General features: G+C 45.3%; 1 protein-coding gene across 1 annotated transcript; it reads right to left on the bottom strand.

The window, feature by feature from the left end:
- Window positions 1-6,421: 6,421 nt before the first annotated feature.
- LOC136458662 (auxin response factor 2-like) lies at window positions 6,422-12,105 on the bottom strand. Its single transcript, XM_066458593.1, has 11 exons — window positions 11,428-12,105; window positions 11,058-11,309; window positions 10,886-10,970; window positions 10,318-10,408; window positions 10,072-10,236; window positions 9,246-9,365; window positions 9,066-9,138; window positions 7,980-8,139; window positions 7,032-7,894; window positions 6,836-6,958; window positions 6,422-6,735 (listed from the first exon to the last, which is right to left on the bottom strand). Exons 1-10 carry the CDS (start codon window positions 11,701-11,703, stop codon window positions 6,893-6,895), a joined length of 2,151 nt encoding a protein of 716 aa, XP_066314690.1. The 5' UTR covers window positions 11,704-12,105; the 3' UTR covers window positions 6,422-6,735; window positions 6,836-6,892.
- Window positions 12,106-16,504: the final 4,399 nt, after the last annotated feature.

Raw genomic sequence — 16,504 nt, 5'->3', positions numbered from 1 at the left:
ACAAGTAAGTCAGACTCAAAGAGGTACAAGAGAAAGGAACATTTGGGAATACTTGGAGAATCCAGCCTTACGACCCTGAGAGTCATCGACAATGAATCTCACGCCAGGTAGTGCTCCTGACCCGGGAATGGTATGTAGACTTCATGACTAGTCTCGCAGACGCCATAGAACTCCCTAACTATACAAAGCTTGAGGGTCGTGATGTATGGCTGAAGGATCAAAGGACCATCCATATTTCACTTGCACTTCATCATTTGATGCACCATCCAATCCAACAAGTTGATCGGTTCACCCAATAGAACAACACTGATTATCTTCGTGCAAGGCCACTTGAGAGCACTATCATCCCACCCAATAGTAGGCACAATGGTATGCCTCGGGATCTCTAGGATCACCTTGGGAAGTGTAACGCCTCTGGTGTTTTAAACACTAAAAAATGACATGTCATCATATGCATTGCACATCATTCTTGTGTTAGTGAAAACTTTGATATGCATTCACTAAAACAAGTTTATTTTTATGATTATATGTGTTGACTTGTATGGGATGAATCAAGTTCCTAACTTTAGTGCAAAATTGGAATTCCAAAACCCTAATTTCCAGCATTTAAATTCTACCCTGGAAAACCTAATTCAAAATCTAAGCACATTTTGGGGTTGAGCCTAAAAGAAAAAGTGTAGAGCTTGTCGATATGTACAAAGTTGGTTGTTAGAGTTTTCAAAGTTGACATATAAAAATTGAAGTATTTTGAAAGGGGATAAATTCTTAAAGTGTCCCCTTTTGATTTTAAACTTGCATTTTCAAATGTAGATAGAATTTTGGTATGGTTATTAAAGCAAAGTTGTAGAACTTTGAATTTGGAGCAACTTTTATATTTGGGAATTTTTGAGTTACCATACAAATTTGAGAGTAATTTGAAAAATGAAGCGAGTGGCAATTCGGTAAATATCTTGAACAGTGCAAGCACGCACACACTCATCGTCGGTGAGCTTCCACCGGCTTCTACACGTGCCCTCGGGTGACACCTCTAGCTTTGACATGTCCGCACTGCCGTTGCGTGTCAAGCGCACCTCTCACCGCTGCTCTTCGCTCGCCGATAAGTCTGGAAGTGCCCTCTCGTCACACTCTCCTTCCTCTATTTTCTATCAACGTCGTCCTACTCCGTCGAGCTCACGCTGGAGCCACAGCACCCTCCCAGCCTCAGCCGAGCATGTCACCATGATCGCCATAACCTAGCACCTCCATATCACCCACTTGCGCAGCTTTGTTCCCTCTGGTTTGCCCGGCGCAACCTCGTCTTCTCCAACTTCGGTGAGGAGCCACCGTGATCCATTCCACCGTGGATAGGGAGTTTGGGTGGGCTTCTTGCTTCATCCTTTGCTGTTTCTTGATCTTCATTCTCTCGTGATGTTCATGAGCTTCATCATTGATCATTTGGTCAATTGCTTTCCTTAGAACGGAGCTTTGTTGTGAGTTCACGCCGCCGCTGTTGTCTCCAACACCGACGACCTAGCTCCGCCTCGACTTAGCCGTCGTTCTCGCGAGCATCAGCTTTGGGGTGAGCCACTAATCATGCATGTGTGCTCTATTTTACTTCTACCATGCCGTAGCCACGGGACCGTGGGTCGCCGGTGAGTTTTGCTCCGCCGTGCCACTGCGTGCGTCGCTGCTTGTGTTGTGAAGCGCTGTCGGATCAATTAAGTGCTCGGTTAAGTCCGTTAGGAGGTGCTAATTATGCCGAAGCCTTTTGTTTTGCTGGCGAGGCCATAGTTCGCCATCGCCATCTCGACGGGACACTGCCGTGCCACCATCATCGACGGCGAGGTCACTACAGCCGCCTAGATGCTCAACCAGTACCCTCAGTCGAAGCGCAGCGCTGAGAGGGTCATGTTGGTGCGATCCTTACCGTCGAAAACCTCATCGTCGATGAGTAGTCGCCGGTCAGAGGACCTCGCCGCCGTGGTCAGCACGGGCTAACCGGTGGGGTCATCCTATCAGTGGTCATTTTAATGAAAATGAATTTCTCTATTTTGCAGAAATGGTTAAATAGTGTTGTGATTTGTTTATTTTGTGTAGAAATAAATAGAGCTCCAAAAATTATGAAAATTTTTGTGTGACCTCTCTGAGATGTGAACTATTTAGGAAAAATATTAAATGTTACTTTTCAGTACATTTTGAATGTGATAAAAATTGGTCAAATTAATTAATAAATGGGATTCCATGATTTTTCTAGGCTTAAATAATTATCCAAAAATTATGAAAATTATTTTTCCACTTTGTTATCATGTGATGAGTCTTCACAAAAATTTGGAGCTCATTTGGAAAAGGTTGATTTATTTCATAATTTTGAATTAATTAATTAATTAATTAAAACAGATAGTAAACCTTCATGACTTAGGTTTTGTTTGAATTTGGGATTGAGTGATGACCTCGGGTCATTAGCATAAAATGATCCTTGGCACTTTAAGTAAGTTTTTGAGTTTATGATCAAGTTGGGATCAAGAAATGTTAATCTAAGTAAACCCTAGAGAAGGTTTAGTTAGTCGTTAGTTTGTAACTATACCGCGAAGGAAAGTTGTATTCAAGTTAATAACTTTTGCATCCATCGTCAAGCATCATGTTTTATATCTCGCATCATTTTAAACATGTCATTATTACCACGTGTAGTGAACGAAAGTGAGAACTTGGTAGTCAACCAAGTCGTTGAGGAAGTCAACCCACTTGTTGAGGTCGGGTTTGATATCTGTGGAACATCTCTGGAACCTAACTTTTTCGACAATCAAGGCAAGCCCTGAATGCATTTAAACCTACCTTGTGTTTTATAAATTTATATCACTTTTGTTATTAATTTTTGCATTAAGTGATTAAGAGTTGAGTGGAAACCTAATTGGTGCATTACCAACCTTGTTTTTCCATATCAACCTTGTTACCAGTTTTAATTCGAGAATGCCTAATTATGCTTAGCCATGCTTAGACCGATAAAAGTCGGGTGATTACCTATCACCTGTGAGATATAAATGGATTTTTGGATACGATTGGTTATTTATGTTATCATGAGATATAATAATGTAGAGTAATAAATCTAGACCGGGCGGACTCGGTGTATGAGAGCCACAAGACATGAATGTCTTGTGAGCAGGTTCTTTCTGCCTGTGTCGATTAAGAACCGTCTGTTGTTGAATTGCATGAGGTGAGACTTTGTAGTACTGGCCACATACTCCGGTAAGCCTTAACTCGGCAATTCTATTACGAGAATGGCTACTCGTGCACTGGGAGTGGAGAGATGGCGAGAGTAGTGTGTACCCACGTGGCAATGGGCTAGATTGGTGGAGTACTGTGCTCTCGGGTGGCGTGGACCCGTTCTTGTTTTAGAGAATCTGAGGGTAGGTTGGTATATGTAGGTCAGGGACCTGCATATGTCGTGTGGTTGGAAATCCTCAGCTGGGTTATAATTGGTTCGAATCGTCGTTGCTCCTCGGTTATGGAGACTCAACTCACTGTTCATCATCGTACTAGTTAACAAATGGAACTTGAGTAGGATTTGAGAAAGAGTTTGATATGAAGTTCATGATCTCAATATGGATCATGTCAGCTTTATATATGATCCGTATGAAGATTTAAATGTTGAAAGAAAGAATCTTGTTAGAGAGCTTTTACGCAAAAGAACTTTGATTCTTGCTAAAGCCTCACCTTGAATCCCCGAGCCTGCATTCCTGAGTTTTCTCTGTTTTTACGTCGGTTTAGTCTTGTTGAGTACTTTTGTACTCAGGGTTCTTTAACCCTTGTTGCAGGTGAGCCTCATGGGCAGGTCTGCCTTGGACCGTGCTGCATGACGGTTGTTCAAATCAAAGATGTCGAGTAAATGTGTGGCCCTTGGGCATGGCACTTTAATTACGTGTTTTGTTTCATGTTACTTAGGCTACTCCACTACTATGGTTTGTAATAATAATCGTACTTAATTTATGAAACAACTGTTTTATAACTAAGTTATTGTAAGACTTTCGCTATTTTACTCTGATGTATATTAATGAATAAACTATTATAATACTGCAATGACTCTGTGATGGATCCTGCTCGGAAGAAATCGTGGATGATTCGGGTTTCCCGAGGACACCCGACAGGCTTCTTAAGTTACCGGAAACATATGCATAGTCATCGAAAGTCATTGGACAATGACAGGTGCATATGGACCCTATAATTCAGGAGGTTCTGCCACAATACACCGTCCAGAAGTTATAGCAATTTAAAATAAATATTTTTTTCTTTTTTCTAACCTACATCAGCAAGTTGAAAATGAGTGGTTGAGCGGGCACACGCAGAGGGTGAGCGCCGCTCATGCAGCCGCATGCAACCCTTGTCGGAATATTATTTGCCAGATCTAAATCCAGTGAGCGTTCGTGATTTAGTGCGCCCGGTGTTTTTACTTGTCCCCATGGGATTGGAAGATTTTTTTTTAAATGGAAATACATCTATTATTGTGCGCTTGAACTTATCAATTGGCTTATCAGCCATGGTATAGTGTTTTTTCTCTCGTAACCAATCAATTTTAGCTGGCTTATCTGCCGCATAAACCATCAGTCAAGTTCACGCAGATTAAGCGTTAATTGAGGTAATGCACAGATATTAGGTGTCAAATATTGCAATTTCTCTATCTCTCTCAAGAGTCAAGACTGAAGTCAAGGTCTTTGGACTATTCATAGGATGCCCTGCAGCTGAGGTTGGAGAAAATGAGAAATGACAGCTAAACGTCTGCCAATGACTTCAAGCCAAGTCTCCAACGAATGACCGTGACCTTGAAGAGTAATGATTTTACAGGTTCTGTTTCAAGTTCTGGCAAACGGAAACTTCGTAGTTTGGATTTGAACAAAAGCAAGCACCTGCTATTTATATTTGACAAATGTTTCGAGTTAACTTGCTTCAAAGCCATGCTTACCTAATTGATTGTTGATTCAACAGAGAGAAAAATGATACTGAGGCTGTGTGGCATGTAATTTGCCTCACAAATGAAAAGTCTAAAGGCACACTATTCCTTGAACCCGATGGTTTCTATCTCTGATCTTGTTTGAGTACTTTGTTGACTATATGTGTCACATGTGCCCCCCACAATGAAAACCATGCACAATACACACGTCATAAGGGAAGTCTTTTTGGAAGTGCGATATGCAACCATGCAGGACACGACGACAAAAGTTTTTGAAACCTAACACCCCACATGCCCGAGGGGGACCTAGTCAAGGCAAGCGGTGACGATGGGCTGCCCTAGGTTGGCTTGATTGTCCTCATGACTTTCAGCCTGTTCCTTTCGGCTAAAATGATCATGGATTATAAGCCAGAAGTACTGTTGACTGGTTTGGTGTGAAAGAAAAATACTATTCTAGCTTATAATCCATGATCGTATAAGCCGAAACGAACAGGCTACTTGTGTTCGCTGTTACAACAAAGTAGATGTCAATAAAGAACAAGGAGCAAAACTAGTGCGGAGAGAAAATAGTAATATGAAATGATGTAGTAGATTGATTTGTTCTTGTCAATCAAACGTTACCTTAGCACATATTTATAGAACGAATGGTCTTTCATATGATAGACCAAAGTCCAAACCAATTTGCAATGATGAGGGCAAACATAATTTCTCGTAGTCTCGGGCAGTCTAGATATGGTAGACGAAACTCGAAGAACCTCTAACAAAGATTTTGATAGTTGTTGGACTTATCAGTCCGGCTTATCAGTTATAATATATTGTTTTTCTCTCATAACAAATCAGCATCAACTGGCTTATCAGCCGCAGAAACCGTCAGCCGAACAGCTCCAATGTGAATACATCTTTGCTGAGAAGACAAACACAAGGCTAAACATGTCTGGGCACACAATAACCTCAAATAACCAAATAATCAGCATGTTCGCTTGTTGGTTTCATCCAGGGCTTATCAGCCATGATACATAGTTTTTCTCTCACAACAAACTAGCACCAGCCAAGCTTATCAGCCTAGAAACCAACCAACGAACAGACTGAATGTTAGATTAAAAAAACAAATAATGTTTCAAAAAAAATTCACATTAATTGGTTTGATTGAGTAATTAACTATCCGGCCAATTATAAACCATTTTTGGCATCAAAGACAGGGAACGAATGAGAGACAGCGTGTCGATTGTATTCATCCTCGCTTATTCTTATTTCGTTCATTAATGAGTTTTAACTTGGACGAAATGGCGAAAGTCTTTCTCATGGAACGTACGTTCTCCACGCCAGCTTGTCAACACTAGCAGTTAGCTACTGGCTACTGCTGGCAGTTCCGCCAAGGAATACTGCAACGCCTTTATTCCTTGACTGAACGTCCCAATGAAGGCAGCAACTAGCTGGTCAAATCATGCTCCTGAAACCTCAATTTACCGCTCGAGATGTGCAATTGTTCAAGCACACACGATGCAACAAATGGTACCAAAAAGACTGGAGCCAATCTGCCAATGAAACATCACAGGAAAAAAAAAAACGGACTTGTTTCCCGGGGGCAAAGAAATAATGCGACAAGTACTTGGGAAATGGTGCTAGTCCAAACAAGCTCTCTAAAAGAACTTGCCATAACGCACACCTTAAGATACAAGTGCTGATTACTAGGTAGCTTAAGATAATAAGATATTCAAAGCCCAAAAGTACATTACAAATTTGCCAAACATCCTTGTTCCAAGAATCATAAGGTCACCTTTTAGCAATCTTTCATCCAGGATGTGGTTCAGGCCCTGCAAAAAGTTATGGTTAAGAAGCCTCACAGCGTAAGGTCGGTGGAAAATTGCAGAAAGGAGGTTTTATAAACTTCTAACATCCATGAGTGTCACTAACATGAAAGTTGCAATCAGTTGTCCTTTCTGCATCTTCTACAAGGATAAGCCATGTGGATCAGATCATCATATCCGTGGCCGAGACATCAACCACCCTGCCAACAACAGGTCTTTGCTCATGAACCTACAAAACTTTCATCAGTTAATGAGCAATCACACCAAGACAATGTCAAAAGAAGAAACTACGAAGCACTTACAGTGGCCCAACAGCTGCCTAGCGATTTTGGCATTTCTGACTTTGAAGGCTGGAGCCGAGAATTACATTTTGCACTACAAGAGTCTGCTTCATCGCATGATCGGATCTTTTCAGCCAATGAGATACCAAAGATTTTGCAGCCATTTTCAACTGTACTCTCATTGTTTGATTCATGCTCAGCACCACTGACAGGGGAGTGCATATTCTCAGTTCCAGTACATTCTTCTATTGCTTCGCCGGAAACAAGATGAGGCCAAAGAGATAATGCTTGATTGCTTCTTCCCATATCTTGAATAGGAACAGTCCTATCAAATCTACCATCCCCATCCTTATCCAGGCAGCTGTACTCATATTCCAAGCGAGTTATCTTAGAACTAGTTTGTGGAAACATAAACACAGATGATGGGGAGGATGCTTGCAACAGAAGAACCGGTTTTGCTGGCTGTGGAAAATCACACCCTCGTGGTGCAGGCCATTTATACGCTGCACCAGATACATGGCTACCATCAGGTTGATACATGCCAGCAGTTCTTATATGGCCATCAGCCAAACATCCTCCTCGGAAAGGACGAAACACTTCTTGACCTTGCAAGACCTTTTGGAATCTTTGAGATTCCCCAAAGCCTGAGCAATGGTAGGGAAAACCAGGGATTCCATTTGGAGATCTAACACCAAGTCTTGGGATCCCTAAGATATTGTTACTCGTGTTACTACGTTCATCACTGTACTGCAAATTTCTCGCTTCAGTTGCCTGAAAAGCAGAAATAGCAGTACCGTCATGGGTTTTCAAACCCAACAATTCTTGACCTTGCAAGACCTTGTGGAATCTGGCAGATCCCGCAAAATCTGAAGAAATGCTTCCATCTGCCAAAATAGCAAAAGAGGACAAATTCAGCAGGGTACATAAACCTTGACTAATGGTTCTCCTTTCACTTGTAAAACTACCTACTTGGAAGCACAATCTCCGGATTAACTTGAGGGAGGCATGGTTTCAGACGTTTTGAATTGGGAGCGCACATATGAGATCCTGAAACTGATCCTGTGACCTCAATCTCCCAAGGAGATACCCTATTTTGCCAATGGCACTCTATACCATCATCCCATCTAACCTGTCAAGATGACCACCAGTCAATAACATATGGCAGCCTGGAACAAGATTTCAGAAGGGAACAGAAGGATAAGAATTTCCCATCAAGGCTCAAACTGAAGTCTGACCCACAATGGCATATAAATACAACTTTAAACTTTACATCAGACAAATATCTTGGAAGGTAAGTAACAAAGTATGAAAGTAATACTGCAGGATTCAAAAATTACATACGAAAACTTTGGCTAAGGACATTAGCTTACCTTTTAGATGCTATAACTCCCATTCTATACCTAGTGACTAATAGACTCGAACTATTAGAAGCATGAATTGCAACTACAAGCAGGCATGAAGTTCCGCAAGCACAAAGAAATAATTGAAGTTTAGTTTCAGATGCGCTAAATGAATATAACTTGATTAGTAGCACAATAACCAAAGAAAAAAATAGAAATTGCGTTGATGATGTCAAGCATTAGTAGTAGCCTCCTAGGGTACAGCAATAGATTTGTTTCTTCAAAATTACTACTCCCTCCATTTCAAATAGGTCACTTTAGCTTTTTAAGTCAAACTTCTCTAACTTTGATCAAGTTTTTAGAAAACATATAGACATAGTTCAAATAAATGCACTATCAAGACATTCCATGGAGAATTTAACAAAATTCATTTGATGCTTTTTGGTACATTTTCTTTATAGCTAGTCAAAGAAGGAGAAATTTGACTCATTACAAAACTAAAGTGACTTATTATTTGGAACGGAGGGATTAGTATACACATAAATTCGGTCTACTTGGAATCATGTTCTTAAAGTTCAGGCCAGGAAGGATGCCAATAATGAACCACTAGATACAGACATTGATTATTCTTGCAATTATGTTCTTAAGAATACATGTACAATCGATACTAATATTGGCATCCGTCTTATGTACAAATCAGGAGAAGAGAACATACCACCAAGAATTTCCATTTTGAACCATACCAAATAGGCTCAGCTTCTCTGCTTCCAATTATTATCCCAGTGCACCTGAAAAGAAATGATTTTGAACACATCAGAATGAGTGAAATAGAAAAACCAGAGTGCATGGGAAATCCGTCAGCAAAAAACATATATGATCATTGCACCACTGTAACCTTCTTTCAGAAGCATTGTCACTTTCATATTGCATTCTGCATCTCATTCCAACAGATATTGGTTGATTGAAGCTTCTCTTGAACTTCCAATAGGATACAATGAATTCAGATTGACTTAACCTGTGAATTCAAGTAATTTCTTATACACAGGAAGGCATCAGACTCCTCCAACAAGGGGAGACATTGGAAGGAAAATGCATATCTGAAATTCTGTGCACTTCTAACTCGTCACAAATTTAATCATGGCACTAAAAAAGAAGTAGCACAGAAGAACGGCATAGATACTTGTAAATATAATTTGGCATCAGTAGGTCAAATGTTAAATTCAAAAAAACAACCTTGAAATCTAAATGGTAACCTTAAATGTGCATCGTGTCTTCATTCCCAAAGATCACATGCAATAGCATAATTTGCAAGTATGGAAACACAAGATAATGCGACAGGTCAAGAAGGTGAAACAAAAGGGATCAGTTTTTTTATTTTGTTAATCAACCATAGCACAACAACAGCCACTATTGTGACACCATAAAAGTGGATTGTTGTACTCGAAAACAGGCAGCACTGGATTTGCTCGTCAGTTAAGTATTGAACCGAGTATAAGTAAGACATAATATTTAGGCTCTAGTAAATGGTTTTTGAGCAAGCCACTAAGGAACAACAGTAGGATTTAGTACTTTCCTATTATTTAAGGATCCACAAATTGCATGCATAGCTTATGCTCTATCACACCTATAGTTGCATCATGTGAATGTGAGCTTGTCAAATATGTACCAGTACAGACATCTAGATAATATTGACAAAACAACCAGAAAAGTACTTTTATTACCTAGGATTGTAGTAAATGTGGAAAACAGTCTTGGCGGCCACAGCTTGTGCAACATTTCCCAGAGTGCTATGACTTGAGCACTGGTTATGCGGTGTAGGAATAGGAGTTACAATTTTTAGCTGGGCTGCTCGGCGCACTCCCAGTCGAAGCACTCCATCTTCACCTCTGGAAAAGGATGAAAGTCTATACAGAAGAAAAGGTACAATATGTTCAACTTTATAATGACAAAATGAGCTAAACGCCTACCGAAGGAACAGAACTGCATCTCCAGAAACAAGCTTCTTATTATTAACAAATGCACTCCATCCAGTGGTTAAGAGATGCCTTCGTGGTTGGCCTGTAACAAGCAGGCCTATCAGAAACTATAGTTATTCAAAATCCAATAGCATCCATTCTATTTTATGTTTCATAGTTTCATACAGTCACTAACATATGTTTCGCTGTTCGCAAGTTGCATGATCTTTTGTTGAAGTATCAGTTGATTTTTCCTGACCACTTAAATTAGCTTCAAGATATTCATTTTCAGAAATTTGCTCAAATTTACAGACTGAATGCAAATACAATAACCTCCATTACTTGAAAACTAAAGCCAACATTTGTTCAATTATTATTACTGAAAATGCAGACTCTCAAATGAACACAACTAAAGCCCTCCTTCTGAACTGAGTCTCATTCGGTACTTAACATGCTAAGAAAATGGAACAAGTGTTGCAGAGAGAATTCTAACAACGAAGCATAATGTACAAAATCGTATAGCCCATAGTGAGTACCCAAGCCAAGCTAACCCAGTCAATACATACTATTGGCGTACTACCTCGGTAGATATGTCGGAATTTCCACTCCGTGCCGTGTAGATCCTTGGCCACGAGCTCCTGAGACGGCCTCTGCTGGCTGTAGTCCTGCACGCCACACTAAACAGAGTCAGTAACCCAAGCAACCTCCAAGCCAGCATGAGAAGGGACCTCTTTCAGTGCTACTGGCCGTACCAGCGGCGGGAAGCAGTCCTCGGCGGCGCGGCGCGGGACGGAGAAGCCGCCATGCGTGCTGGTGTCGGAGGCCGTGAGCGTCTTGCAGAACATGTGCGGCGTCCGCGCGAGCGGCTTCATGGCGGCCCCGTCCTCGCCGTCGCGATCCGCGTCCTCGTCCTCCCGAACCCGCGCCCGCGCCCGCCTCTCCGCCTCCTCGTCCTCGGGCAGCAGGGACACCCGCGCGTACACCTCGTCCGTCGCGCCGTCCGCCTGCACGGAACAAAGACAGGTTTTCTCTTGTCAGTCAATAGCTCGAGCACATTGCGCTCGCAGGCACCGTACAAGCGCCGCCCAGACGCCGCGCGCGCGGCGCGACGCACGAACTCACGTGGAGGGTGACGTCGACGACGCGGCAGAGCACGTGTGGCGGCACCGCCGCAGCGGCGGCTGCTCCCGCCGTGCCCACGTCGCCGCCGATGTGCTCGAGGTGACCCTGCGGCAGGTACACGACGGCGCTGCCCTTGCGCGGCAGCGGCGCGACGGGGCCCGCGCACGCGTGCCACAGCTCCAGGCACACGGCGGCACCCGCCGCCCTGGCCACAGGCGGCGCCTCCGCCTCCTCCTCGTCCTCCTCCTCCACGGTGTTGAGGTCAATGCCCGCCATGGCCCCGGTCGGCCGCAGCAGCTGGCTCCACGGAAGGAGCAAACAGCAGCAAAGCGCCGATGCGGCGACGGATGGAGCTGAGGAAGCGAGTGAGGCGGGTTTAATGGCGCGGGGAGAGGAGTGGGTGGGAGGTGGAGGTGGGGTGGCGACACATGGTGGTGATGGCCATGAATGGCTGGGGGTGGCTTGCTTGTAGGCGGGGAAGGGAAGTGGTGTGGTGGGGAGTAGCCGAGTAGGGCAGGCCTACGGGGCTACGGCCTTTGAAATATTGCCTGCTCTTGCCGCTGGTGGCGGACAAAGCCGCAGTGGTTTTGTTTGACACTTCTTGGCACGCGGACTCATGCCTCTGCCACTCTCCCTCTCTCCTCCTCTCCCCCGCCGGCGACGCAGAGCAGAGGCATGAGTCTCGAATGAATAGTGTAGCGAAGGAAGTGGCCGGCGAGGTAAGGGGAAGGCACAAGGCAGTAGTGGTGGACAGCGCAGGCGCGTGTGCGGGGAGCCGCTGTGCGCTGTGCAGTGCAGCTGCAGAGGTGGGGGAGTGACGGGCTGACGCTCCTGTGCCTGGCTCTGGCTGCCACCATTGCTCCCTGCTCAGACCAGTCTCTCCTTCAGTCCGTCACTTACTGCCTCTTTATTTTTGGGGTGTTTACTTCACCCCAAATTCCAAAATTTGACACTATATAAAAAGAAGATTCCCCGTCACATCAAACTTGTGGTACATACATGGAGTATTAAATGTTGACGAAATTAAAAACTAATTACACAGTTTGGTTGTACTTTACGAGACGAACATTTGGAGCCTAATTAGTCAACGATGGGACAATTATTGCCAAATAAAAACAAAACTGCACTGTAGCTACAGTGTTACTGCAGGAATTCGGCCGGCGCCTACTCGGTGAAACTAAACGAGGCCTTGTTTTTATGATTCAAAGTTTATATTCAATTATAAGAGCGTACTAGCGTGGTACGTACATCATGTTCAATGGGGAAACTTTTCTGTCACTCTGATTTTGGATGGTTGGATTGCATATCCTAGTTTTTCATGGTTCTCAATTTTTCGGCATGGTAAAAATATCATACGGATCATGTAAAGAGCAAGGGGGACACAAGATGCATTTGTACGTTTTGATACCCGATGGATCCAGTTGACGCCCACCGCCGTTCAGCGTTGCCAAGCAGCATAATTCTCGCTTGTCCCTAACCGATGGTGACAAACTCGAGGGGGGGCACACCGGGCACCGGCACAGTACGCCCTGGATCGCCGAACGGCCGATGGTGCGGGTACCAGCAGCGCCGGACCCCCGGCTGGCCCGGCCTGGCCTGGCGCGCCCACATTGACATTGCCATCGAACTCCCTGTAGCCACCTGAGTATGCTGCTGCCTGCTGGCGTGCTGGGTACCCTCGGCTCCCCCACCCTAGATGGCTAGATGTGTGCGCTACCGAGGGCGAGGGGGCCGCTTTTATGTTGCAGGACGCATGCAGTTTTTTTTTTTCTCTCATCTAAGTACAGCAGTAGTATATGTGAGGATACAAACACACCACCACATATATGCACATCTCACACACGGTATATAAACAAACTTACAATTAAACCTAGTTAACAAACACAAGTAAGAGATACTCGAAGATCACTAGACTCTGAATGTGACAACCATGCGCGGTCCTCAGGACACATGCAGTTGGTTGAGCTTTTCCGAGAGGGACCCTGGGCAAGCACTTAAGCCTGGTGGACCACTACACACGCATATCTTACACATACGGTATACAAATAAATCTATATCTATACCCAGTCAACGAACGCAGCTAAAAGATACTCGAAAATCACCAGATTTCGAACGTGACAGACACGTCACTTACCATTGTGACATATGTGCGTGAAAGTCAACTGAAATTATTAACGGAGAATAAATCTCCGAGACCAGAGACGAGCGACGAGTCTAGACTGGAACGCTGGTGGGCACGGAGCAAGCCACAGGGTGCTGCCACTCGCGCTACGCGCGGTCCTCAGGACACATGCAGTTGGTTGAGCTGTTCCGAGAGGGACCGTGCTCCGGTTAACGGCCCTCGGCCCTCGGCGCCATGTTTCCCCGACCCTGACCTAGCCACACCGATCCGATCCATGAGTTGGCCCGGTCCATGGTCAATGCTACAAACACCGCTCTATTTTGCAGGTGATTCATGCCACTCTATTTTGCAGGTGTGGTGTAGTAGTACGCTTAAATGATGTGAGGCCATTGTGTGATTTGACCCGGGCACCCGGCCTCATAAAAATCTGGAGCATTGCGCATGCAGTGGAGGGTGCACTCCTGAAGATGGCTCTTTGTCTGCTTGTGCTTGTCCCTGGCCATGATGAGGCCATGAAGGCCTTGTCACAACTTAAAGCTAGAATGTACTATTTGGATTTGTTGGGGGATATCATCAAGGCCTTGTTTAGATACCCTCAAAATTCCAAGTTTTTTCACTCTCTCTCCATCACATCAATTTTTAGCCGCTTATATGGAGTATTAAATGTAGGTAAAAAAATAACTAATTACACAGTTTAATTGGAAATCACGAGATGAATCTTTTGAGCCTAGTTGATCCACGATTGGACAATATTTGCCAAATAAGATGAAAATGGTACTATTTATCATGTTAAAAAAACTTTCAATCTAAACATGACCCAAATCAACAGCTCATAGTACTAACGCTCCTGTGCACGATCGCTGTTGATCCGCCGGGCCCACAGGCCACATCGATCTCCAACTGTTCGTACAGTCGATGGGTTTCATCTCATCATGACACCATCATCATCAGCTCAAGATTCCCGAAGGCAACGCACGCTTCGGAGAAGGGCCAAACAAGAAGGCTGGGCTGGCAATGCGAGCCAGGCTCTTTGTCCAGTACAGTACTGCTCGTAAGTGTAAGGTCGAGTGGACATTGATGGCTCGGCACGCCTCGTAGTACAAGACTGCGTGCGTCCGCTGGCTCGCTGCCGCAGTGCCGCCGCTGCGAACGCAGTAGAGCCCGGCGTGGCGAGGCCGGTCGACCAAGGCAGCAAACGCAGGCACGCACAGGCAGGGCCACCGGCCACCGGCCACGCCATGCCGTGCCACATGCATGCGCCACCGCCACTGTGCACGCGTACGTACGCATGCAGTACGCCAGGCTACCGGCCGGGCCTCGCACGGGCGCGACCGTGATGGTCCGGGACATGCAGCCTGTTTGTTTGGGTGTGGCTTATTATAAATGATCGTAAATTTTCAGTCAGAGCAGTATTTTTTTCTCACATAAACCAGCCAACAATACTTTTTCACAAACCAGCAATGATATGAACTAGCCAACTGAACACGCCGATGGCCGTGGGGCGGAGAGCGAGAGCGCGATCAAAATGCACGAGACCACACGAGCGGACGGCCTCGTTTAGTTCCAAAATTTTTTGGCTTTTGGCTACTGTAGCATTTTCGTTTTTATTTGACAAAAATTGTCCAATTATAGACTAATTAGGCTTAAAAGATTCGTCTCACGATTTCTCGGCTAACTGTGCAATTAGTTTTTTTTTCGTCTACATTTAGTACTCTATACATATGTCGCAAAATTTGATGTGACGGTTACTATGTAAAAAAATTTTGGTTTTTGGCTTCAACTAAACGGGGCCTAAAAGGGTCGGAAAGGGTCCCCGAGGCGGCCAGGCCCCACCCCTCCGACGGCACTGCAGCTACGTCCCAGGCCGGCAGTGTTACGGCCACCTCGCTTTCCCCTCGCTTTTATCGGGCGTGGCTCAGAGATGCTGTTTGGGGTAAGAAGCGCTTTGGCCCCCGGCTGGCGACTGCCCGCCCGCCACCCTGGACTGGACACCGTCCATGCGCAAGCGGCAAGCCCAATCGATGCACACGAACCCTTTACGCTTTGACACCTGCATGTCAGCACGTGGTTACTCGCCTGCTTGATCGATATCGATGGCGCAGCGCAGCGAATCCAAGGACCGGGCCTACTACCTACAGTATTAGTACTCGCAAAGCAAAGGTCGTCATGCGCAGGCGCAGCGACCGTGACTCTGGCCCGGCCGTGGGTACTCCACAGTCCGCACGTTGTCCGCTGCTCGGCGCTCGGGGGGCTCGGCGATGCGGGCCCGCACGCCAGCTGCTCCAAAAGGTACATGCTTGAACAGTCAAGGCATCGTTGGCTTGCGTCCGACGGGAAGAGAGCTTTGAGCTTTTCCCAGTGGGCAGTGGCGGACGTGTGTGAGCTTCTCTTGGTCTTTGCGGCGGCAGCGAGACATCACAAGCTGCCCGCGTAGCAGCGGTGACAAGTCGTGGGAGAAGCCGCTCTGCCTTTTGCAGCAGCGCGGAGGGAAGCTAGCGGAAGCGGAGCCCGGCAGAGCAGTGGATGGACTACGGACGGAGCACGGGGTGGTGCCGGCGGGGCCGCGCCCACGCGCGCCTTGTCGCCGCTGTGACGACTGGCGACGAGCGCTCTGCTCCTCGTGCTGTGTTGCGTCGTTTGCCTTTGATTAGCTACGTGCGGATGTATTTGCTTTGGTTATTCTATTTCATCAATCAATCAGAACCCCGGCCGGTGGCTTTGCATGTGGTCAGTGTTCTGCTCATCTACTTTTGAGTCGGTTTTTATTTATTTTGACTTATTCTCTCTCATAGAAACACTATTAAATCTGCCGAAATACCACCGCATCGTAACTTACCACTTTAGTCCCAAATTCTCGTTACCATAGCTGCTGAGGTACGGAGTATTGCAGACCCTCTTCTTTTCCGTTCCTTTCCTCACCACTCGGCCCTCACAGCTCTAGAGAAGAGCACTGGA

The sequence above is a fragment of the Miscanthus floridulus genome, chromosome 6, assembly GCF_019320115.1.
Source record: "Miscanthus floridulus cultivar M001 chromosome 6, ASM1932011v1, whole genome shotgun sequence".
Classification (NCBI taxonomy): Eukaryota; Viridiplantae; Streptophyta; class Magnoliopsida; order Poales; family Poaceae; genus Miscanthus; species Miscanthus floridulus.
The sequence above is the reverse complement of the archived record's forward strand: the minus strand, read 5'-3'. Positions and strand labels throughout refer to the sequence as shown.

Excerpts from the sequence above, each read along its gene's own strand:
- LOC136458662 (XM_066458593.1), bottom strand. The coding sequence starts at position 11,703 with ATGGCGGGCATTGACCTCAACACCGTGGAGGAGGAGGACGAGGAGGAG. Across the intron at positions 10,409-10,885 it reads ATTCCGACATATCTACCGAG|GCCAACCACGAAGGCATCTC; the intron begins GTAGTACGCCAA and ends TGCTTGTTACAG. Across the intron at positions 9,366-10,071 it reads CACATTTACTACAATCCTAG|GTTAAGTCAATCTGAATTCA; the intron begins GTAATAAAAGTA and ends TTGAATTCACAG.